General features: G+C 48.4%; 11 protein-coding genes across 11 annotated transcripts; 5 read left to right on the top strand and 6 right to left on the bottom strand.

Moving 5' to 3' along the window:
- Nucleotides 1–4,488: 4,488 nt before the first annotated feature.
- On the bottom strand, nt 4,489–4,992 carry N7447_008298 (uncharacterized protein; the record flags this gene model as incomplete). Its single annotated transcript, XM_057232560.1, has 1 exon — nt 4,489–4,992. The coding sequence occupies one exon, from the start codon at nt 4,990–4,992 to the stop codon at nt 4,489–4,491; it is 504 nt and encodes a 167-aa protein (XP_057082102.1).
- Nucleotides 4,993–6,170: 1,178 nt separating this feature from the next.
- On the top strand, nt 6,171–7,916 carry N7447_008297 (GTP-binding protein Obg; the record flags this gene model as incomplete). The annotated part of the gene is made up of 1 exon (XM_057232559.1): nt 6,171–7,916. The coding sequence occupies one exon, from the start codon at nt 6,171–6,173 to the stop codon at nt 7,914–7,916; it is 1,746 nt and encodes a 581-aa protein (XP_057082101.1).
- A 368-nt stretch (nt 7,917–8,284) lies between these two features.
- N7447_008296 (putative JmjC domain protein) lies at nt 8,285–9,901 on the top strand (the record flags this gene model as incomplete). Its single annotated transcript, XM_057232558.1, has 1 exon — nt 8,285–9,901. The coding sequence occupies one exon, from the start codon at nt 8,285–8,287 to the stop codon at nt 9,899–9,901; it is 1,617 nt and encodes a 538-aa protein (XP_057082100.1).
- A 689-nt stretch (nt 9,902–10,590) lies between these two features.
- N7447_008295 (uncharacterized protein) lies at nt 10,591–11,380 on the top strand (the record flags this gene model as incomplete). The annotated part of the gene is made up of 3 exons (XM_057232557.1): nt 10,591–10,798; nt 10,928–11,247; nt 11,294–11,380. The coding sequence occupies 3 exons, from the start codon at nt 10,591–10,593 to the stop codon at nt 11,378–11,380; spliced, it is 615 nt and encodes a 204-aa protein (XP_057082099.1).
- Nucleotides 11,381–11,534: 154 nt separating this feature from the next.
- N7447_008294 (uncharacterized protein) lies at nt 11,535–13,104 on the bottom strand (the record flags this gene model as incomplete). Its single annotated transcript, XM_057232556.1, has 3 exons — nt 11,535–11,735; nt 11,797–12,260; nt 12,330–13,104. The coding sequence occupies 3 exons, from the start codon at nt 13,102–13,104 to the stop codon at nt 11,535–11,537; spliced, it is 1,440 nt and encodes a 479-aa protein (XP_057082098.1).
- Nucleotides 13,105–13,506: 402 nt separating this feature from the next.
- Nucleotides 13,507–16,106, bottom strand: N7447_008293 (cell division control 45 family protein; the record flags this gene model as incomplete). Its single annotated transcript, XM_057232555.1, has 2 exons — nt 13,507–15,303; nt 15,354–16,106. The coding sequence occupies 2 exons, from the start codon at nt 16,104–16,106 to the stop codon at nt 13,507–13,509; spliced, it is 2,550 nt and encodes an 849-aa protein (XP_057082097.1).
- A 324-nt stretch (nt 16,107–16,430) lies between these two features.
- On the bottom strand, nt 16,431–17,319 carry N7447_008292 (uncharacterized protein; the record flags this gene model as incomplete). Its single annotated transcript, XM_057232554.1, has 3 exons — nt 16,431–16,448; nt 16,509–16,849; nt 17,091–17,319. Coding segments are annotated over 3 exons (588 nt in total), but the record flags the coding sequence as incomplete, so codon positions are not given.
- Nucleotides 17,320–18,087: 768 nt separating this feature from the next.
- Nucleotides 18,088–19,284, bottom strand: N7447_008291 (GPI-anchored transamidase; the record flags this gene model as incomplete). Its single annotated transcript, XM_057232553.1, has 1 exon — nt 18,088–19,284. The coding sequence occupies one exon, from the start codon at nt 19,282–19,284 to the stop codon at nt 18,088–18,090; it is 1,197 nt and encodes a 398-aa protein (XP_057082095.1).
- Nucleotides 19,285–19,693: 409 nt separating this feature from the next.
- On the top strand, nt 19,694–20,520 carry N7447_008290 (DUF1014 domain protein; the record flags this gene model as incomplete). Its single annotated transcript, XM_057232552.1, has 3 exons — nt 19,694–19,750; nt 19,840–19,940; nt 20,007–20,520. The coding sequence occupies 3 exons, from the start codon at nt 19,694–19,696 to the stop codon at nt 20,518–20,520; spliced, it is 672 nt and encodes a 223-aa protein (XP_057082094.1).
- Nucleotides 20,521–21,024: 504 nt separating this feature from the next.
- pex7 (putative peroxisome biosynthesis protein (Peroxine-7)) lies at nt 21,025–22,172 on the bottom strand (the record flags this gene model as incomplete). The annotated part of the gene is made up of 2 exons (XM_057232551.1): nt 21,025–21,916; nt 22,009–22,172. The coding sequence occupies 2 exons, from the start codon at nt 22,170–22,172 to the stop codon at nt 21,025–21,027; spliced, it is 1,056 nt and encodes a 351-aa protein (XP_057082093.1).
- Nucleotides 22,173–23,254: 1,082 nt separating this feature from the next.
- Nucleotides 23,255–24,067, top strand: N7447_008288 (uncharacterized protein; the record flags this gene model as incomplete). Its single annotated transcript, XM_057232550.1, has 1 exon — nt 23,255–24,067. One exon carries the CDS (start codon nt 23,255–23,257, stop codon nt 24,065–24,067), a length of 813 nt encoding a protein of 270 aa, XP_057082092.1.
- Between the last annotated feature and the right edge of the window lie 78 nt (nt 24,068–24,145).

Genomic DNA, 24,145 nt, shown 5'->3' with positions numbered 1-24,145 from the left:
GAGATGAAGTGGCCCTGTGTCTGCATCAAGACCCTTGGTCTGGTAATACCCAGTATCAAGCGGTGTGTCTCTTGGCTGCATTTTCCTTCATTACCAGCTGCAAAGGATGCTTTGACGTCTCGCCTCGATTTCTCCCTCGGGTACTCGTCCCTGACATCCCGAGAGTGACTCGGTAGACTGCAAGCCCTACATGGGGTATTGTTCTCACAGCCCCATCATTTGCGTCTGCACCGCCAGTAAGCTGTTTGACTATGATCGTTGAGGATTTTCGATGGTTTCGATTTGGTCCAACATTGTGTATGTAGCCAATATCGATATCCAGAACTCCGCGGTTATTGTTGCCTAAAATCAAGATACTTCGCAAAAAGACGGTGAAGCGCGTTACAACTCAACAAACGCCGTACAGCGGGAAGTGCTTGTCAACGCCCTTTGTAATCCGGTTTTACCAGATCTTCTAAGATCTCGCCGAGCCCTGCTTGGTCACAGATTGCGGTATGATATAGTTCGACCCGAACGCACATACCACGATGTCGGGCTTCATTCGTGCTTAATTTTACATGAGATCATATGCTAGCTTTTACCACATTCTTGATACCCTTGATATTTCCTTCATTCTAAAGTGAGCAAAATATTGCATCACCTCGGAATAATACCCAACATTTCCCGATCATGACCAATAGCAAGGGGGTCCAGCTTCTACGGCACACTATCTCCTTGTTTGGTCTATCACGCAGCCACGAACGCTTAGATTGTACACTCCCGCCCCAAAGACCGCCACAGCAACGACCAAAGGCGGGCTTGTCGGCTTACAGATCCGACACCCACGAACCTGTTCTACTTGGCAAGATACAATCATCGGCTCCCAAGGATACAGCCGCGTTTGGCGTTCGGATAGATCAACTGATTGTGATAATGATTTCTGGTGGACGCTAACCATCCCAATCCAGACACAATGGCCCATGATCCACGCAGCACTGCAGCTCCGGCACCAAATTGTCGGGTTCTGACAGCATGATTCCCGAATGGCTGAAGCGTGGCGCCGAATGCCTCTCGGAAGTCAAGGGCAAAAATAATTTCAGTAAGCGGAAAATGCTTCCTGGCATATAGGAAACCTTCCTTTTGGACCTATCTCAGTTCCAAATTTGGCAGGATTCTCGGGCAAAATTGCCCCCGAGACTGGTGTTAGAGTTTTTTTTGGTGGCCCCCTTTTTGTGCCGTGATGGTTGACGGGAAGAAATTTTAGTGTGATGTATCAACTGTGGTCAATCCCGCGGGATTCCGTCACTCAAATTCTAGATCGTCAATGACATCGAAAAGGGATCAAGGAAAAGGGGAGTGCGCCAAAGTGGGGGGGGGGGGGGGGGCGAAAACAAGGGTTCAAATGAATATGCCCCTCTTGGTTGTACAAAATGTACCCTGTACGGAGGAGGATTAAGTACAAAAAGTACATCAAAATGTAGGTAATGTACTTTGCATATCACTTTCCATTGCTTCCAGGCCCATTGCAATCGCGATCCCGCTCGATCCGAATAAATGCAGGTTTCTTTTCCTAATCAAAATTAACCCCCATTTATTGCTCTCTAAGCGCCACTGGTGCCGTCCTTAGGAGGCGTACAATATAGTAGTACGTATGTACTTTGGACGGGAGATCATAGATTCACTATAATCTCCCCGAGACAAGAAGGTTCGAGGTTAATTGCTGTGCGGAGCGTTAATATAATTCACATTCTTTGCTTCAGATCTGGCACCTTGCTAAAATGTGTTCGCGACCGGTTAATGTTTTGTTTTTTTTTGACTATCTCTTTTTGGGGATCGCTGATCGAAATCGTAGTATCCATGTCGGACTTTTGACCCTTGATTCTGGACACTGGTGGGACCTTAGCAGTGCTGGGAGTATATATAAAATACTCCAAAATACATACATGGATAGCTGAATCCTCAATCTTATTGTTTGGACTGGTCGTTAACACCGCCAAAAGCGCCACATGTACAATTACCGATCTAGAGTTTATGGATTTGTATTACTAGATCCCGGAACATTGGGAATGACATTTTAAATGTCGAGACTTAACGCCTGCATAAGTGACAGGTGTACTTTTGTAGGAATCGGCACAACGTATCCGAAGGAAAGTACCTAATGCGTAGCCGGTCTCTCCATGTCCCAAGTAATAATTATCTGGTCCGGCAGCTGAACGGGATATCCGCGGACCAATCAAATATCTAAATCATCCTTCTTTCTCGAAGTACCCATTAGCAAAACCGTGGAACCACAATTCCAGCTCCACGGTATTAAGTTAAGGATATATGGAGTACATTAGCATATGGGTATCAAAAGGGGCTAGGGTAACGTGTATTATATTACGATCTCTTTCTACGTACTAGTATTTCCGCCAACAGGAACGATCGCCCTAACACCCACTTGTGGCGAGCGGAAGGTAGGGATCCGGTGCCGCGGTGACGGGTACAGTACAAAAGTTCTAGTGGACACGAATCACATCTCATCTTTCGCAAGGGTTCTCACACTATCGATTCTACTTTCGATCATGTGAGCAGTCCTGCTCTTTCTTTGTTTCCCATGCTTCTTTTTATTTATTTTTATTTCTTTTCGCCCCAGGTACCGGGAGGCCGAATGCCGACTTTTGGTCTCTCAGCTGGACCTGTACAATTGCTCCGTACTTTGTCGCCTTACTTCATGCTGGATTCTCTAATGTGAAATTCCCCTGCAGCGGTCTAGACAAGAATGTTGATTTGATCACAGTCACGTGTACAGTATTACGTCTTGTTGCAGGATTCTACCGTATGAGTCCGGGTTAAGCTAATTGAAGCTCAGTGATATCATTGAAATATTTCAAGATCATTTACCTAATGCTGTGTCGCTTATACAATATTTGCTACAATGTTGTATGTATTTCGTTTAGACATTACACCTAAATTAACCTCGTATGCTTAATTCATTTATAGCCTTGGGACCTGGAAGCCAACCTACAATAGCTAAGCAACCCTTTTTACCTCGTCCTTGCATCTTTTACTCATTTCAATACTCCTACCTAGCTAAATAAAGCCCACAGCCTAGTGTATTCATTAGATCTAGACTTCAAGTAAATAGCTCCTCGAGATATAAACTCCGTACCATTATTTTCCAAGTAACCAACAAAATTCACTCGCTCGTGTGGGTTATAATGATTCAAATGTTCAGTTGGTCGATAGACATGATTCACTCCAGGCAGATGTTATGCAGAGGGCGTTAACGTATAACTTCACGTCTATAAGCAAGTTCTCCACATATAACCTGCGATGTATAGGTATCCCGTACATATTATTAACCATTATACAGAGTGACTAATGAAAGTCAATTCCATCAAAGATCATCCAATACGATCTCAAGCCTCAGACCCAAAAGGCAGATTGTATGCATGAACACATACATTTGTAAAGTTTACTAAATTGTGGATGAACTCCTAAAAAGTACCGTTACCGGTCACCTCCAGAGAGAATCCAGATACAAAGTACATACGTACCTATCCAGGCCCCGCATGATCTTCGGATGCTGAATCTCCCAGCAAAAGTACAGACTTCACCTATCTAGTACTTTTGCTTGCCGCCCCGGAGCCAAGATGTGATCGCCTTCCTGGCATGTACATACGTCGCCAGATGTGACAGCGGATCACAGATTCCTGCTTGTGATGAACTTGACATTAGAGCTAGGGTTAATGGACCAATCAACACCTGTAATGTCGCCCTCGATCATACATCCACTATACGGGCCGATATTATTAGTTGATACTGCAAAGATGTGATCTTATCCGGTTGTACGGAATTGGCTTAAATTCCAAATCTTAAATTCCAAATCATCTCTCAGGTAAGCCCGACTGTCTATCTTTGCCGTGGACTTTTACATATGTCATGCTCTACATAACTTATTGCCTTTGAGTGCTATTGTCACCTACTGGTATTGCATAAAGATATGCAGGTCTATGTATCTTGCCATCCTGTCCGTCTAGATTTCGCCCATCTGCATGGTTTCTTCCGCATGTATAAAGACATTGTATATTTGGGTAGGTCAATTTGGGGGCTTATAATTGTGTGGCTTACCATAGATTAAGACAATGGCGATCTGCGGTTAAATACATTTTTAGGATGAAAAGTTTTGAATACTATCTTAGAACCATCCTGATTTAGGATATTTTTTAGTTAGACTTAATTAAATCTAATTCACAACTGAAAGACACGCTATCCTTGATAAGAGAACGCACCCAAACATTGATATAAAAAAAAGCTTGTGTGCAATTTGACAACAGCATATATAACAACAAATCTCTCGTTCCAGTTAATGTTGCGTACTGGTTGGTATGGAGCTATCAAAAAGATTTGCCAGACAGTTAGAGCAATGTAAGTACAGTAGAAATAAAGCTAAGGGTGTCTTGCTCGAGCAACCACCGAATCCATTTAAACACGCGTTGCAAAGACACAAACACAAGACCACAGAGTTCAAATGGTGGTGACTTCATCTTCCGAGACAAGGACATAATCAGAAGCATCTGTACTTTTGTTGACTCCACCCGGATTAGACTGCTGCCCCTCGAGCTCTTCCACTTGTGGCTGTTGCACACATTGTTCAGGTTGTTGCGGAAGCTTTTGTTTAATATGGGCAAGTTGTCGTGAAGTTGAGATTTGCGCGTCAAACAAGTGTTTTATGAGCTCTTGCTGTGTATTTATTTGTTGGTCCGCAATCTCTAGTAGTCTTTCATGCATGGCGAGCCTCTCTTTTAACCCACTGTGTTGTTGAATAAAGTCACGCATGCTGAGCTGCTCTTGCAAGCTGGTAATCTTTTCGTGAACTATATCCTTCTGTCGTTCGGATTTCCTCAGTCTTTCCTCTTGTCCGTGGACTGTCTCCTTCAAATTTCTCAACTTATTCTGAATTCCGTCTGTCTCCACAAGTCCCTTATCCATATCAAGCAAGTGTTGCAAGTCTAGACTTTTCTCGGGCATAGTCAACCCCGGTATGTTCACGGGTTTATCAATTTTTGCCATAGCATCTTCAAGCCACTCTTCAATACTCGGTTTTTTTTTTCTCGGTGGTATGAACTCTGCTTGCGACTGGATCGTGCTTTCTCTTGTACGTGGGCGAGTCTGAGCCGGGGGAATATTGCTTTCTGTTTGACAGAGATCTCAGAGAATAGTCAAGGGAGTTGGTGACACAGGGGAGGATTATTACCGAGTCATGTCATCGCCTCTGAAAGTTCAAATCGATGATCAGCCCCTGAGTAAATGGTCTTGCTAGTGAGCCATGGATGCATATTGAGGATTTCCAGGGTTCTTCACAGACTTGTGCTCGTTTTTGATATTTCCTGTATTTCCTTTTAAGGCTTAGTACTACATACGTACTAGCATCAAAAGCCGAAAGAGGACGTGCAAGACCTTGGCAGGTCGAAAAAGCAAACAATACAGTATTAAACTAACAAAGGCTCATTTTCTTTTTCTTCTTTGCTGCATGTCAGCAACTCAAGGATGCACTAGTGAAAGCTAGACAAAGAGTCGAGTCGCAATCAGACAAGACTAAAATGAGTTAGCCCACCAAGTAGAGTCCGCATATGTTTATTGGTCACTTTGTCACGGGTTCGGGGAGTCACAGCGGTAACGTGCAGATGAAACAAGGGTAGCTATTGTGAGCCTACGGGTCGATTGTGGAAACCCAACGGTTCTTCATGATATTCGATATTTCGATGCAGGGATTTGATGAAGCGGTGGCAAGCAAACGGTAAGATGCAGAGTCAGGCATTGCCTTAATCAGCTTGTTTGTCCTTGGTGAATCCTTCTGAATAGCAATTCAGGTTTGTGCTGCATGGGGTTTACATAGTCCATTTTTGGATATATGAAAATGGAACATGGATTGGATTAGGAAAAAGGAGAGGAAAATATGGTCATTAAAAAGGAATATACTATGGGCAAATATTCTGCACTTACTAGGGATACTATAAATGGCTTATCACCATGTGACCTTATCGGGGTCTTGAGAAATCCGCTGAAGTCATAACTCAGGCTGTCGACAATTCACTAAAAACCGGTATATCTTCGCCCTATGAAGATCCAATCCTAAGTGGACAATCTCAAACGTTGAAACAGCTGCATTTGCAGAATGAGCGAGATATAGCCGCCAATCACACATCATGGCGCATCCACGAGTATATTTTTCCCTTCCCGTACGACCATTCCTTCCCAGACGAGCCCGTTGCAGCCGATTATTTCTACAAGACCTCCAAAAACCATGCATCGCAAGGAACCGATTTCAAAGCACCAAATCCGACCCTGAGGCAACATCTCAGCCCACCAAAAATGCCGTACCTGACGAGGTAACACCGGACCTGTCGCATCTGGACCCTGCTCCGGAGGATTATTCGCGGTTTATTTTTCAAGACAAATGTCGGGTGAAAATCCACGCAGGCTCCGGCGGACACGGCTGTGTTGCATATCTGCGCGAGAAATATGTCGAAGAGGGACCCCCGAATGGCGGTGACGGTGGCAGCGGAGGCGGTATATACATCCAGACCGTTGAGGGCTTGACGAGTCTGCATAAGCTGGCCCGCAGAGGCATCATCAGAGCTAGCAGGGGTCGAAACGGACAAGGTAAAAGCAAGGGTGGAAAACGAGGCGACGACGTTCTCCTCCAGGTACCTGTCGGCACTGTGGTGCGGGAGGTGAGCCGTTATGATCCAGTCGAGGTGGAGTGGGCCCGCATCAAGGCGGCGGAAGAAGCGTCATATCTTGCCAAAGAGGAGAAGAAGATTTGGCAGGATCCTGATGACGCTGACCCTGAAGCCGAAGGTGAAGGACTTGAAGAAGATGAGCCTGAGTTCAACCCTATCCAGCACGATCGCTGGGTTTTACACCCCGCCGCAAAGCCATCTGATTTCCTTATGGTGCAATTTCCCAAATCGTACCCGCGACGCCAGAATATAGCAGCCATGGAACCCAAGTCGCCGATCTGGCTGGACCTTTCAAAACCTATGGATAAACCCATGCTTCTGGCTGCCGGTGGTATTGGCGGTCTGGGGAATCCGCATTTCTCCACCCGCGTAATGGGACGACCGAAATTCGCAAGCCGAGGTGAAGGTGGAATGATGTTAGAGCTCGACTTTGAGCTTAAGCTCCTTGCAGATGTCGGTTTGGTTGGGAAACCAAACGCTGGCAAGAGTACGCTTCTCCGCTCGTTGACCAACAGTCGGACCCGCATTGGGAACTGGGAGTTCACTACACTTTCTCCTAGTATCGGCACTGTCATCACCGACGACATGAAGGGCCGTCCTCTTGTTGAGTCGAAGGCCCGTCGCACGCACTTCACTATTGCCGACATTCCGGGTCTGGTGGAAGGTGCCCATCTTGACCGAGGACTTGGCCTCGGGTTCCTTCGACACATCGACCGAGCTGGAATTCTGGCCTTTGTGGTTGATCTCAGTTTCGGCGATCCTGTACAGGAACTCCAGAAACTGTGGCGCGAACTTGGAGAGTACGAGCGAATGCGCGATGCAGAGCCTGACGCTGCCGAGAAAGACGACATCATTGAATGGAATCCCTTCACTGAAAATGAGGATGGTGGTCACCACCGACAAGCACTCGACCGAGAGCCAGGCCCGGTATTGAATACCAACCCCGACGGCTCGCTGCCTCCGCTGGCGATGACACCTTTGCACCTGAAGCCTTGGTTCGTCGTGGCATCCAAGGCAGACCTGGAAAACACACATGAAAATTTCCGAGCTCTGCAGGAATACTTATCTGGTGTCCAGGATGGCACGATTGAGCACCCATCGGGTCATGAAAGGGCTTGGAAGGAGAAAGTATGTGTTGTCCCTGTCAGTGCCAAACGAGGTGAAGGTGTGTCTCGAATTCCCAAATTGGTGATGGAGCTTCTCGAATGAAGCATGTATATTAGAAAACTCCCTTGATCATGAACAAAGTGTACTATATAATAAGCATCAACATACCTTCAATATTCCCCTACAATCTATAAAACCCTCACATGTGCCTAGCTTTGATTTTACTCGATTTAGAAAAAACCTAGCCCTAACATATCGGATGCTATGGACATAGAAAATATGGTATATTCTTTTTTTCTTCATTCGATTGCTAAAATGAGGGTTTGTGATTATTATTATTTTTGGACGGTGGAAGGATCAATCCCAGCATAACACCTAGACACTTTGGGATTACTTTGAGGATAGTACCTGGTATCACTTTGGTCTTTCTTTTCTCTCATTTCTTAGTTTCCCTTTCACATTCTCCAGTCATGGCTCTTTCATCAGTCCTTAGTGACGCGTTGTCTGTTATCGCTGAGCCAAGCTTTGACGACCCCATCCTCCAATGCGACAACCCTGACCTTCAAGATCTTCTCTTCAATGACACTGAGAAAGCACTTGAGCTTGCCAACTTAAAATTACACTCCTTTCCATTTAAGGATGTGCACATCTGCTGGCATCGACTCTACACGGACGCGTCTATCGTCAAGGCCTGCGTCACTATCGTCACAAAATGCGGCCTGATCTCCAAAGCCAGATTTGAAACCCACCTAATTGTCTCACAACTCATTCAAGACATCAGAAATGCAGAAACTGAGCCGAAGCTCTCCCCGGATTCGTCATGGATATCAGACGTCGTGGCCATCCTCGATAATATCTTGATCATGTCTGGAGCTCCCTTCCGTGAGAAACTGGTTGAATCCTTGTTGTCCACGCTGCAGGCAGCGACAGAAACCCCCAAACTCGACTACGACAACACTGTTAGTCCAGAATATCCTACCGCAAAGCGCAGGAAATTCTCGCCTCCTCTCTTCCCTCCAAATGCGATCCGTAAACCCCACCTGGAACATCCGATCCCGCGTTTATCGGCGCCGTCGTTCGATTCCATCGAACGCCACATTCAAAACATTCGCACCCCGCTGGTAATAACGGATGCGATGGATCATTGGCCAGCCACTTCGACGCGTCCGTGGTCTTCGCGGAACTACTGGTGGGACCGCACATTTGGTGGTCGCAGATTGGTTCCGATTGAGGTGGGAAGGTCGTATACGGACGAGGACTGGGGACAGAAGATTATGACGTTCAAGGATTTTGTGGACAATTACATATGGCAAGGCAAACTCGCCCCGACTGGGGAGCCAGAAAACCAGCACCAGGTCACCAACCTCGGTGGAGAGACGGCATATATGGCGCAACACGACCTACTTTCTCAAATACCCGCCCTGCGTAACGATATCAGTGTACCGGACTATTGCTATATCACACCGCCGGGCCCAGATCCGGGGACACCAGTATATGAGAAGAAAAAGCGTGAGCGCGAGGCGAAATCCCAAGCACAGGTCCCTGAAATCTCGCCTGATGCCCAGCTGGACACATCACCAGATGAACATGACATAGCCGAAGACGGTTCAGATGCAGGGTCATTTATGGGAGCCCCCAGTGATCCCATCATCAACACTTGGATCGGGCCCGCGTGGACAATCTCCCCTCTCCACCACGACCCCCACCACAATATCCTCGCCCAGGTTGTGGGAACCAAGTACATCCGGCTGTACTCGCCACGTACGCCTGACTCTCAGATCCATCCACGGGGACAAGAATGGGTCACGTCTATTGATGAGACGGCAGATCCAGATCCTGTATCTGGGGTTCGACCCACGACTCGTAGACTGGTTGACATGTCCAATACTTCCAAGGTGGATCTGGCTGCTATCGAGTCCTCCCCTGCTGAGTATGAGCAGTGGGAAGAGAAGTGGCCTGGGTTCATGGACGCTGATTATGTAGAGACTGTTCTCCATGAAGGCGAGTGTCTCTACATTCCTATTGGGTGGTGGCACTATGTGCGTGGATTGAGGGCTGGGATCAGTGTAAACTTCTGGTGGGGGTGAGAGAATAGCTTTATGATAGATGCATGATGATATGATGTCTCGGGATGAGATAGATGTGCTGCTTTGCAAATTCATTAGAACCTGACACAGCCAAACTACATAGTATTCTACATATATGCAATGCCTCGATTATTCAACGCAAGAGTAGTTAGCCGCATGTGTGACCTCTGCATTTGAGGTCTTGATAGTTTGACCAGGGATGTCTTATTTCTTATACGCTCTTTTAGATATTTTTTGTCTCTCTGGTTATAATAGTAGAAATAGCCGGGTTATCATATACATACGACTTTCCTATGTATAATTAGGCCCCTCCTACCAGGCTATAGCGGAGCTATACTCGCTATATGTCCTAGTTTACAAACGTAGATGCAAATGCATTATACAAACCCCTAACACTCCCTTGGAGTACAGCATGGATCACCTGCCCTACCCATGAGCGACCCTGAGTCCCTGAGTAGCCAAATGGCTCACCCCAATGCTCAGACCCGCCCATTCCATCACATCCTCTCCGTTCTTTCATATGCTCCGACGATAACTGTACGCTGCTTACTCATGTTCCTGGGAGCCAGAAAATGACCTATTCATCCCAACCGACAGATAGACGACCGGTGGCCCAACACTGTTCTTGCATTCACTCATGCACGATTTTCTTCAGATCATCGACAGTCACAGCTTGTGATTATTCCCGAATGGATCGAGCCATGTGTCAGTATTGGGTGTTCCGCCAGTCGATCGAACATGATCATTGGGCACGGAACCTTTTTTCGTCATATGAGAAACGAAAGAAGCTTAGCTTTCGTGATCCATTTCTCTCACTTTCTGTTAAGTTCGGCTTAGCAACCCTAGTACGCGAACGTGTCTGGAAAGATGATAGAATGCTGCATGGCAGTGATAGCGGTATACCACTTCTCAGTTATTCCATCGAGGTGCTTGCCAGTTGGCGACAAAGCGTATACCATTTATCCAGTCCAGAAATAGCCAGTGAAATTCTCACGAGTGGTGCCGATCCGAATTAGCCCTACCAAGGTCTGAATGGAAAGGAGCAGACGCCCTGGCTGGCTGTTCTAGATTATCTCCGAGAGGTAGATCGTCGCCGATGGATTGGGTACTACGACACTAGTGAAAATGGCACTTCTCGTCTGGCGGTGATTATATCGCTGTTCATTCAGCACGGTGCCAACCCGAATGGGTTGCTGGTTGAGACCAAATTTGATCCGTCAGCTTCTGCCGTGGAAATTATCACTACCATCTATCGGAAATACGCCGCTCCAGAGTTTGGCCGACTTCGCAAGGTATTGATAGATAAAGGGGCCCTGGAGCAAGAAGGACATGGCATTCTGTATCAAGTATATGGTACATAGTGTGGTTCGAAGCATCAAATCACACCAATAGCCACCATGCCAAATGCAAGAGGCCACAGGCGAAGACATTACGAAAAAGAGAGAGAAGGAGGATAGGAAGGGAGGTGAGGAGGACTAAGATCCCTGAAAGGAAGAGAACAGGGAAAGAAAAATATAATCTGTGTTATAATCTGCTTTATAGTCCCTTAAGTAGTCTTTTGGTAGGGTTCTCAGAGATATTTTTACATGTAGATGTAGAAGCGCCTACACATACCCATCTTCAATGGCCACATCTAACTCCACCCTTCCACCAAGTCGCAAAGCGTCTCCTCCCCACCCACATTTCCAGGGAAGACAACAAAGGGCACACTGCGATGGCGACTAGTCTCCTCATCGCACCGCCAAAGAGGCACACCAGGCGCCGCCTGGCCAACGATAGTAGCACGCTTTATATTCAAGCCCTTAGTCGCAGCATCCGAAGATGTGATCCCACCCTAAGAAAGTCAGCACCAATACATCCATCCACAGATAAAATCAAGAGACCAGATATCATACCTTGGCAATAATAAACCGCGGCTGCACCTCAATCCGCCGTAAAACACCAACCAGCGCCTCAGCAACCACAGACCCAATCTTCAGCGACGACAACTCATCGTCACCTGTCACAAGCGCCCGACTCGTCATAACGAGTGTATCCATTCCAGCCCGCAGATGCGATTCCGTCTCCTGCACAACACGCAGTACAGCCCGCGCCGCAGTCTCTGGCGACGCGATAAGTTCCTCCACCTTCATTTCAATGATCGCTAACTGACTCGATGCGCCGCGTCGATCCGTCAACACTTTCAGCTGCGCCGTGGTCTTAGGAACATACGACCCGGCAATTATAAGCCCGCCCGTCTGGCGCGGAAAGGGTAGGTGAAGCCCAGTAGCGGAGATGGGTGCTTGTGAACGGATGCCGAGTCTAGTTGAGACGAAGGCCGCGCCTGTGCGGTATAGGAAGTGTTTGCCCTTAGATTCGGCTGGGTGTGTTAGCGTTAGCCATCAGGTCTACGTAGTCAAACCAGGAGTAAAGCGGAACCCGGACATACCAAGTAGCAATCCCGCCACGAAGACGTGCATGTCAGACTCCGCGGCCGCATTAACGATCACTACTCCACCAATCGGTGCAGTAAGCAGTTTCTTGCAGACGGCCTGCGGGCCGCCGGTGCGGATTTCTTTAATTGTTACAGAGCATAATTGGTCTGCGTTGAACCGGGGCGCCTTTTCGAGGACGTAATCCCGCAGATTGGAGCTTTTATATCCGAACGTTGCATCCTTGGCGAACTGTGTCTCGCCCGCTGGGACGAGGTTGTCACCTTCGGTGACATAATGCACATCGTTGATGGTAAGTCTTCCACCTTGGAAGAAGAACGGAGCAAGAACGAGTGCGTCTGCAGGGCCAAAGACTGACTGTGCGACGTCCGTTTCGAGAGGGAAGTGTCCGCGTAATGTGCTATCGCCGCGGAGGACGATGTCTACCTTTTGATTTGTTACTTTGGCGACCTGGGCTATATTTGTGCAGATCTCGTGGATGAGTGTTTCTGCTTCTTTTGGTGGGAGGGCACGTGAGTTTGTGAGGATGAAGAAGCCTGGCTTTGTGGACTGGAATTCGGTTGTTAGTGTTGGGATGTCCCAGACTGTTAGGACGGAGATGTCGTGGCAGGTCTGTGTGCCGGTTGGGTCGTCATCTAGTACCACTAGCCGGTTGATTGGGGCTGTTGTGAGGATTTGGGTGATTTCCTCTTGCGCGTCGGTGGAGTACTCTGCGGGGAGGTTGGCGAGGGTGCTCTCCCGGGGGAGGACGGGGTACTCGTGCTGTGACATGGTGAGGAACTGAGTTGTTTCCCTCTATTCTTGTTTTTGTTAATTGAGCCCGGGTTAATTCTGGGTAATATTTAAAAAAAGGTGAAGTACTGAAGACCAAGCGGGGGGATATGCGGGGAGCTTTCGGAGAGAAGGCCGAAAATGCATAGATTCGATGCAACTATGGACTAGATAGAATCAGACATGTTTTCCTTGAAAAAAAACACCATAAACGCCGGAGACAGATGGGAGAATGAAAGGCGTTTGAATGCTTGCAAGCGTAGAATGGCATGCAACGGTCATTATGCATTTAGCCGATTTCAGAGTCCAGATCCCCTCCCATATATCCCTCCCATCCCATGCATCGAAGAAAGTAAACAAAGATGACAGGTCGTAGACTGCGTGATTGTGTTGGTAGAGGATCTATCCCACCACACTGCGGAAACTCAATGCTTCGAGGAAGCCACCAAGGTCATCCTTCTGGACCTCGACAACACAATGCTCAAAGCTGTCGATGCGCACACGCGCATTCGTCTCCTGGACTACCTCCTGGAAGGCAATACCAAACCGGTTGCGGAGAAGATGCTTCTTCCCACGCGGATCTTCCTCGTCCTCGGACTCCGATTCCGAAGAGGAATCGGACTCTTCCGATTCTTCGTCTTCGGCACTAGTCTCGTCTTCTCGTTCAGCACGCTCTGCTGCCCGCTGGGACCGGCGTTCTGATCGCTCTTTCTGTTTCTTTTCCTTATTGTCTTTCTTCTTTTTGCGTTCCTCCTGGCGCTTGGCCATGGCAGCGAAGTCAACAACACCGCCGCCGCCACCAGTGCCGACGACTACATAGAGATCGCGATCTTCATCGAGGCCAGCAAGGACGAGAGGAGTTCCTGCTGCTCTCTTCCGACCGATCTTGACTGAGTCGCCGCGCTCTTTCTCTTGGACTCGAATGGCCTCGGCGATCCACAGGGCCAATTTCGTCAAGGCCCCGGGGTTTGTGAACAGTTTAACGTCTGGTCCATCCTTGACCACGGCAATGCGGAATGCTCGAAGGTGACGAATTTGATGCTTGGAGAGTAAGGAGGTACCAGTGCGAAGGATAGCACGGTGTAGATGCTGAGCCAGAGGTAAAGACTCCAGGAGAATCGTGGGTGATTCGGACGTTAATGAAAGGGCGTCGTACGCACTCCAGAACCGAGGCAACAGACTAGCCAAGTCAGGTTCGCTTGAGATTCCACCGTTTTCTGTATCATCGCGTGCTCGCGGCACACGTTTGGCGTCCCAAGAAGCCAATGTCTCGTGTGGCCCAACTTCCAGCATTGCACCCACAATAACACCCACGTCTGTGGCAGACAGACATGCCTTCCAGCCCCAGCAACGCACAAATCCCCAGCCCTCCCGGGCACTGGCACTCCCAGATCCCTCTGACGGCACGAGTCCATCTAAGCCATACATAGGGGCATACTTGAGCAGACGTGATCGCAGAACACGCTTCAATTCCATGTCCATGTGGGTATAGTATTGGTGACACTGGGTCAGACTAATTCCCATCTTGGCCAGAAGCTTGTGTAGTCGTTTGCGGCCATTCTCAGTCCACACATGCAGCCTTGGGGCGAGGTAAGGGCTGTGGAGCATACTTTCGTATAGAGACCAATGTCGGACAAGAAGGAATCGTGGTTCAGGAGAAAGACGGATCGACGTATCGGTGGGTGATCTAGCTGTTGTTGGAATGACACCATTAATTTCTCCTCGGATATCACGGTTTGATTCTAGAGGATCAGGCGGGTTCAAACGATGCACTTCATCGCGAAGTATTTGGCGAATGTGTTCACCACGTTGGCCACCCCAGCCTGCTGAGCCTCCTGATTCTGATGTGTTTGAAATACCCACTCCAGTCATTGTTCGACCACTGAGTTCCAGACTGGAGACACCGACAATAGCAAGCCATAACAGGTCATTGTCATCTCGTCCCAGCTCAGATGCCAGAGAGTAGATCAGCGACGAAATTGGTTCGGAGTATGAGGTTCCGGACGAATAGTATGATTGTAGAACGGAGTCGTGTCTTCGCTTGAGATTAATTAAACGTTTCTTTAATGACCGCGCCGAGGGCTGTTTTGCCTCGGCTGGGGATGGCGAGTCAGTTGTCGGTGTCACAGATCGCGACGAGTTCGAAGAATTGATTCCAGTCTTTTTGCGGCGAGTCGGAGACGAGGCAACAGAGGAGCCCTATATCACGCGTTAGTCTATTATTGGGCCATAGAAATGTCAAAACCTACTGAATTGCTTCTCCTCCGTTGGTGGGGTGGCTCATCGCCTTCTGAATCCTCGTCGTCTTCGCGACCTGACCAGGATTTGCGCTTTTTCGACCCTGTTTGCATTTCGTCTTCAGATCCGTCGTCACTCGCATCATCGCCATCATCGTCTACCTCTGGCATCTCCAGTAACGCGTAGTATGCCTCTCGTTCGTTGCGAAGCTCTTCCTCGATGTCTCCGTCATCATACACGATGATTCCACCATTCTTCGACGTGTAAGCGGAAGTGATGCACCCTTTGTCAACCCCGCGTCCTCGCCGTCGCGCATTGGCATCGATTTCAGCCATAGGTTGGCCCATCCCGGCTTGTCCACCAAATACGTTCCCCAGGTTCCACGGCCGTCGCGCGTCGAATACCCAGATCTCCACGCCTCCCATATCTTCCACCTCGTCCTCGGGATTGCTCAAAGCCAATATCTCGCTCAAATCCACTAGACCCCCTACTCCGAGACAGATGACTACTCCTCCGCTGCCACCATTGGTGGTCTGCATTGGGCGGACCAGCTCCTCCCCCGCACGCGACAGGTCGCCATATCCTGCAACTGGTTGAATTTTATGAGGGATATAGTCGCGTTTTAACAAAGCCGTGAGAATTCGACAGGCACATAGTGCGTCTGGCTCTAATGCCACGAGAATCAAGACGGGTGGAGAAAGTGGGTGGTGAGATCGGAGGAGTTGTAGGTAAAGATGTGAGATGAGCTGCCGAGGGAGATACATGGCCAGCTTGGGATTGTTATATGCTCATGCGACAGCTCATGAAGAAAAACTCGTAAGAATAAGCTCAGAAATGTGAGGTGGTTATTTGGTGTGAAGCCCTTGCAGCAAAGAGTCTCCCATAGCGCCGGGGAAGTGGACAAGCGCGACGCGTCGAGGCACGTGCCGAGATTCCATACCTCATCACCTCGACTCGACGATATTTGCTCATTTATTACTTCAATACTTCTTTGAATGTCTTACTTCTTAATTCCTTGAATTAAAAACCGGTATGGATCTTCCAAAATATGGGTGGTTCATTTTGTTGCTCAATGCAAATTGGGTGCTTTACGCGAACTCTTCCGTCTATGCTCTAAATTGAGTCTTACGCGCAAATCCTTTGTTCAAATCACGCTTTCTACCCACCACGCAGTCTCCCGCAAAGCAAGTCAAGTTTATCACGGTCTCAGCTGGTAAAGGCCCTTTAACGATATTCTTGATATGCTGAGTGAGCTCAGGTCCCGAGTTGGTTTCCAGAATCACATCATCACCCTTCTGCAACTTTGAATGGTAGTAGATCCACCGAAGACAGGCTTCAGATTCTGAAATTTGGAGCTTTACAATGGTCGCTCTGAAATCTGCATTATTAGCATGCATATTGTACATGCTACCATACCAGGTCCCGTCTGCATCGACGCTGGTCCTTTGGGCAGTCATGGAGCGAGTGGAAGGGCTACAGGTTATTAGCTGGCTGGGTGTGATATTGACTGGGAGTGACAGTATGTATATGTACGAACCTGTAAGCGTGAAAACACGATTCCATGCTGGCGAAGGAGCGGGAAAAGCTCCTCTTTCTTTCGGCTAGCTAGATTATACCAACCCTAGTATACAACTAGATTGACATAGCCTCTCTCTTCACACACACTTTTGAGGAATTCCTCCAAGAGCTGTTCAGAGAAATCCATAGGCCGAACTGTGGTGAGATCAGCGTCATTCATTGCTTGCAACAAAGCAATGTTGTAGGTATCTTCTCAAACTGACCTTTCGAGTATTCCCCATGGATGGTAGCGGCTTGCTGATTAATTGGTGTGTTCTCATCTACATGATGGAAATCAAGTACATGGATTTGATCCGTATAAAGACGACCCAAGCTCTCTTGGGGAGAATTCTGTATTGCCGGACCCGTGAGGGTTCTCTCTCCTCTGGGAGCAGAGGAGCTTTCGGTGATCGGACTTATCCTGGTGTTGATCTTAAAGCCCTGACTTGGCGCTCTCGCTTCCCCAACGACGTCTCGGAATGGCCAGGGCTTGTATTTCGATGTGGTGGATATTGCGACTCCTTGGGCTGATCAAGGAGTTTTTGAGCTTCCCCGGTGGTGGTCAAAGGGGTCCCAATAGAGTAGCCACTGAACAGTGTTCCTGGTAAAGACACGATGGCTTCTCTATTGTCTTAGGATAATTATCGCTTTGTGACCTTCCGATGTAAGAGATGACGGTTGACATCTCATGGGAAGAAAGCGGCTGGCATTTATGAGCTAGAGATGGTTCGACAACCTTTATTGGTATATAAAAAAGAATGAAGCTGGATATCATCTATCAGAGCGAAGCTTCTATATATTTCTGCATTTGCATGATGCTTAACGACCTTTGGAATCAGCATCTGAAAGCATGTATGCTAATACGCAGTGCTGCAATCGGATGCAAACAATATCCCTGCCCGAAGAGACATATATAGCATACCTTACGGCATCTTGGTTAGTTACATCTTTAGTAGGATGGTTACTTTGGCTACGTATCTCAAAAGCATAGTGTTTCCCATGGGCTGTTTGATGGATATCTTTCAAATTCAATAATCACAGAGGTAACGCCTTGCGCCATGAACATGCTATATTCTCCAAACCCATTCCAGTGAAGACATTATGGCCATACATCCACAAGTCCAGGGAGAAGAAAAAAATCAAGGTTGCAACCAAAGCAAAGAAGACTTGGTACTCTGTTGCGAAATATTAAACAGACGAGCGGCCTAAAATCGATCCAGCCACCCAGATGGCGGTGCATGCACCAACGACAGAGATTCCAACTAACCGCTTGCCCCAGTTGCTGTCGTCCGCCATTTTGGTCGGCCCAACAGTGCTCTTCAGCTTCAGATGCGCAAGTGATGAATGTAGGTCTTCGGTGACATTTCCAGTGGAATCACCAAGTATGGCTGAATATTCCTCGTCACGCTTTTGCCACTTCTCTACAAGTCGCGCAATTTCAGCCAAATCTTCCTTAAGAGAGCCAGGTTCAGTAGCATTGGCATTCTCAACTTCCACGTTCTGGACATTGCCGAAGAAATCAACCACGGTCCGCAGGCGGCCTTCTTGCTCGCCTCCAGGGAACAGGTCCCACCGGACACCCGGCTGGGAGTGAATCTTCGACTCATCGTAAGAATCGAACAAGTCTCCTAGGTTGAGTTTAGAAGTGACACTTGTGACTTGTGTCTCGAGGAATTCAAGAACATAGTATGTCCAGCGATCAATGACAGCGACGCCGACGTCGTTGTCCGCATGGTGGGAATAGGAAGACTGGTCAATCTCGCTGGAGCCTGTCGCCACGATGTTGGGCGAGTAGAAATGTGTGTACATCGTATTGGCCTGGCAAGTGTCGATCATGAACAACAGCTCATGGTAGCGCTTTTTCTCCCACATCTGTCCAAACGCGTCCGCAAGATCCCACGCGCCGATCTCTTCGGCGTCCTGAAACTTTAGGAATTGATCGCCTCCATGTCCGGTCATGTATACTAGTACATTGCTGCCGGCGTCAGATCCCAGGCGCTTACTGCGCGGCACGTCTTCGTCGAGGCGGTCGGTCAAGAGTCGGATGAAGTTCTCCACGGTCACTTCGTACCCCCTGTAGTCCACTTCGATGTTGTCACCATATAGATCGACTGCGCGGTCTGCGTTACTGTAGACGGTGCCCGGGAAAGCATTTCGGGGGTTGCAAGCCATATCATCGGGGAGCATGAGGATAATCTGTGAATCGGGAATGCCGAGCCGTTTGACGGTTCGGTATAGTGAGAGGACATTGGCGAGGTGGCGGTAATTGAACCAGAAGCGAGAGGTAGATACGAGTACTGCCCAATTAGAGGTGTGTTCAGCGACAACTGCGCTCGCGAGGAGCAGTAAGGCGAACGCCTGTAGAAAGCGGAAGAGCAAAGCCATTGTGACGGACGATCAGATCATAGTAGGGAGGAACACTGCTTGTCTCACTAGCCGGTAAATGTGAAATCGGCAGTGACAAAGCGCAAATCAAATCAAGCCCCACAGATGTCAAATCACAAATACCAAGGCCATAGCACAAATGGCCGGAAGAAGACAGACAGACAGCTTCAAGAGCTGCCCAGGCGAGATAGGGAGATTACAAATGCCGGGGAACTTCCAAGGTTGGGTGCCACCTTCATAAGGCATGAATTACAACGCACGGGCCAAGGACAGAGTCACCGCCTTCATCGGAGTCGGCATATTGGTCCCGCGGATCAGATCATGTAGTAGAAACTCGATTCCACCTTTTTCTTTTCACATCCATACCTCAGATTCTGTCCAGTGTTTAGTTTGTATATCATATTTCACCATGGCAGGCAAGAAATCAGCAGGTGAGAACACCAAGAAGGTCGCCGGAAACGCTCGTGTATGTTTTTATTAAACCCCGCCCCCGCTATTATTGCCACATCCCTCGAGCATAAGATCATTTGGACAAAGGCTAACAGTGCCGTACAGAAAGCGGAAGCTGCAGCATCGAAGAAGGCATCTGAGGACCAGAAGAAGGCTGCAGAGGAGGAAAAGGAATGGAAGAAGGGATCCAAGAGCAACGCTAAGAAGTATGCGATCTCAACCTCTCAGAGAACATGTCCTCAAGTACCGAGCTAATCACCCTCAATCTCCAGGGAAGATTCCGAAGCTAAGAAAGCCGAAGCCGCCCGCAAGAAGGCCGAGCGCGACGCCCTACTCGCCGAGGAAGAAGCCTCTCAACCAGCAAAAGCCAAAGGCGCGAACGCCAAGACCGCACAAAAGAAGACTCGCGGCCTCGATCTTTCACAGTTGGATGATGCTCCTGCGGGCAGGAAGAAGGATACTGCTCTCAGCGCCACTGGTATCGACAACGCCCTAGACGCCCTGTCCCTGGCCTCGAAGGACACATCCAAGATCGACCGACACCCCGAGCGCCGATTCAAGGCCGCATATGCCGCATTCGAGGAGAGGCGCTTGCCAGAGATTGAGCAGGAAAACCCCGGTCTGCGCCGGAACCAGCGTATGGATCTCTGCCGGAAGGAATTCGAGAAGAGCGAGGAGAACCCATTCAACCAGGTGCATGCTGCTGTTAATGCCACCAAGGAAGAGGTTGCTGCGCTTCGGGATAGCGAGCGCAAGAAGCTCGAGGGCAGACTGGGCGGCAAATAGATTGCTCTGTTGCTGAATCACAAGCATTCAAGGGCATAGATTGTTGAGAAGCTGTGGGCATGGGCCGATATTGTCACATTGACCGTGGATCCCAAGTCTCCATGCTCTCAAATACCCAACATGGATGGTGTGAAGACTGTGAGCCTCTTGTCTTGACTCGGAGTTATTTTTGCACGGTTCTGGAATACCAGCCGTTTTCGAGTCATTAAGTCGCTGCATAGTTCAAACACAAGGCTTAATGCTTAAGTCCGGGAAATAGGCAACTGTGACGCTTTTGTTTTTACATCGCACTATGCATTGTGTCTTTCCGGCATAAAAATTACGAAATACAATGATCAATCTCTTTCAAGTTATGCATTCTGTTCCGACAACAGCCTACCTGGCAGCCGATACCTTAAACAGACATAACCTGTAAGTTCCTACTAGCATAGCTCCGTTGCACCTAGAAAAAAATGATAAAGCTTTGGACCCTGCCAGAGCCATATATAATTGGTTTCAAATATCCTATGACATCGTAGCTCGCACATCCCACACATATAGACTCTCATCCCAGCCAACACTAGCACACCAGCCCTCACTTCCAAACAAACACCAGTCCACGCCTGTTACAAACTCGGTATGTCTACCCATGCGCCCTAGCTCCGCGCCAACCACTGGACCAGCGCGCATCATATCCATATCCCCGCCCGGGCCCGCGTCTGACCGGTCACTCCACACTCGACAAGTCATATCGTAGCTAGCACTTAAAAGGACATTAGAAAGATGCGGTGACCAAGCCACTTTCCGCACCGCGTATTCATGTCCGAGCATAGTGGTCAACGGTCCTTGTTGCGGGGCCCGGATATCAAACGTCCGAATAGCACGGTCAACACCCGCCGTAGCTAAAACAGTGGGCCGGTACTTGTTCCAGTCGTGGGTGAGAGCCTCAGCGGGCGGGGCAGGACCGCCCGGCTGGCCGGGGATTGCAGGCGCGGGGGGACCGGCGTGGATGGGAATCTGAGTGACGAGGTGGTTTGAGGCGGAGGCCGGGGTGCGGAGATCGAAAACGCGCACGTATGAGTCTGACGTCACGCATGAGATTACGTCTGGGCTGTGTGGACAGAATGATGCGGAGTAGGTGCAGCTGTGTGTTGGGAGGGTGAGGAGGGACTGCGGGCGATGCGGCGACCAGATACGGACTGTGCCGTCCCAGCTACTTGAGCAGAAGCGGTCTTTTGCGACTGGGTTCCAGCTCACGCTGAATACTTCCCGTGCGTGTTCTTTCCAGTTTGAGATTGGGAATTCGTCCGCTGTGCAGTCGAATAGCTTGATGCTGCCGTCGCCTGATGCGGCGAGGACTTGGTTCTCGTGGAGTTCGGACCATGCGAGATCATATAATGAGTCCTGTGTCGTGAACCTGGAAGTTATGATAACGCGAAATGGTTAGAATTAGGTTCTTACTTCCGACTCCGTTGCGCACTCCGCGGGGTCTGCGAATATCCCACTTACCATTTTAGCGGTTGGATTCCATTCGCAGTCAACTCCAAGATATGCAGGCGGCCATTGCCAACTAGGCCAAAGTTTGAAGAACTTGCAACAGCTAGCCGATTGTCAAAGAATGGGGAGTATTTGACAGCGCAACCCTGATATCCTTGTGTGCGGTAATGGAGCATGATGAGCGACTGTTCCGCGCCGGTCGCTCGAGGGGGAATATAGAGAAAGTGAGAAAGTGAGATCTTCAAGCGAGCTAGGGTATCAAAAGCATAAACATCAATGGTCACGAAGATGTCAAGTTCAGATTCGGCGTATGATCTCGGGATTGCGGGGATCAAATGAGCCGAGGTCCTTCCTTGGCTTTCAGGCACGGCCTTTTCTAACTATACTTTCACGTTCGCCTTTGATTTATTACCTATACCTGCATTTTAATAGGGAGTTGGTACTCGCGAACGCCCCTTCGATGCTCTCATCTCTACCGAATTAGATACACCTTCCTAACTAGGTACCGCTCCTATACCTTAACTAGTTTTGTATACTCTGAGTACTAGGCTTTTCGGTCATTATCAATTCCCTATATAAAAGAAGATTATATAGAAAATGAATGTATATTGATTGAGATATATACGTAGTTGAAGTTGAGATATATATTTCATAGGTAAAAACCACGACTGTCCTAACTTATGGCACTATCTGTGTGGAGTACAATGTTGTACTAGTTAGTTGGATGTCGGATGAATTATATATTCCATCCAACAGGTGTCATGGCTTGGTATGACGAAGTATTGTGTCAATGTACATAGTACACAGTATCGTTGCTTTAGCCGGGGTGGTGGCGCCAGTTCTTCTTGTTTTGATCAATTTGCAGCATGTCTATCAACACATTTTTTTTTCTCTTCACAGTCCACTATGTTGCTACTTACTTAGATTCTGCACAAATGTCACACTGTTTTCATAGATGGCTAAGGTGAGTATATGGTGTTTGTGATATTGACGTCAACGAGCTACATCTGTAGCTGCATCCAGCCCTAATTGCAACGGTAGTAAGGAACCATTCTAGACCCTCAATTTTCCATTTCAAGAGCATAGATCTGAGCCAATCATATCAAATAACCACAAGGTGAGCCACGCCGAGGTTATTTTGCCTCAGCCCCTGCAAAGTATGGGAATGACGCCATGGTTGGCCTCTTCTGAAATTTGCTTCCGAGTCTGCTGGATTCAATTCTGATTGAATATATTATTGACATATAAATCGACCGCCATGATAAGGTCAAAACAATATGATACCAAAACAGCACCCACACAGGGACGCGACAACCCAATGCCCGTGTCAAAGCACTATACATCTCCGGCCGGTGTATTCCTTAATGAAGAAGTCTGCCGACTCGGAGCATTGCCAGGGCTGAGATCCCTACCTCCAGGCCCAGAACGTGACTTTCTCACCCTATCATGGGGGCCTATCATCTACCGCACCTCGTACGCTCCAGAAACCAAACGCCTTCTCCCCGTATTCCTGCGCTGTCTCAATAATTCCGTGCACCGGGCCTTGCACCGGACATTTACAGGTTCCGATGAAGAAATAGAAACCCTCACAACGACATATGCCTCCAAGGTTTTTAGCTCGCCAGAGATATACTCCAAACTGGACGAAGAAGCGGTCCGGCAGGCTTTCCATGATTTCAAGGTGTCGCTTAGGATACCAGAAACAGAACTTCCGAGCAGACTGCGCATATGCTTGATGCTAGATGACGAGGCGTTAGCGCACTTGAAATGTGTTTTAGATCTTTCCTCGATGGCTGAGGAGGATGCAGATGTGGGTGGATGTTGGGTGAAGGTTGTTGAGGAGAATTTCCCAGATTCGAGGATCGGCGATCACCCGCTTGCGAAACCCGATATGGAAGGTGTATCTCAAGCTAGAGAATATCGTGGGAGTTATCACGGGTGGACGATGGTGGCACTCGATGCATTGGTAGAGGTCTTTGATGGGCTTCGGCAAATGAAATGGTTGGTTGACTATCATCGAGAGGGGAATGTATACTTGGGAGATGGTAAATGGAGGAGTGTATCAAGCTAGCGCTTTGAATTGTTTTCCAAATTGCTTTCACTAATTCGACATTCCTTTAAGTCTTCTAGTTTGAGGAAATGTATTTAT

This window comes from Penicillium robsamsonii, assembly GCF_028829455.1.
Source record: "Penicillium robsamsonii strain IBT 29466 chromosome Unknown utg000005l_segment0_segment0, whole genome shotgun sequence".
NCBI classification, from domain to species: domain Eukaryota; kingdom Fungi; phylum Ascomycota; class Eurotiomycetes; order Eurotiales; family Aspergillaceae; genus Penicillium; species Penicillium robsamsonii.
The sequence above is the reverse complement of the archived record's forward strand: the minus strand, read 5'-3'. Positions and strand labels throughout refer to the sequence as shown.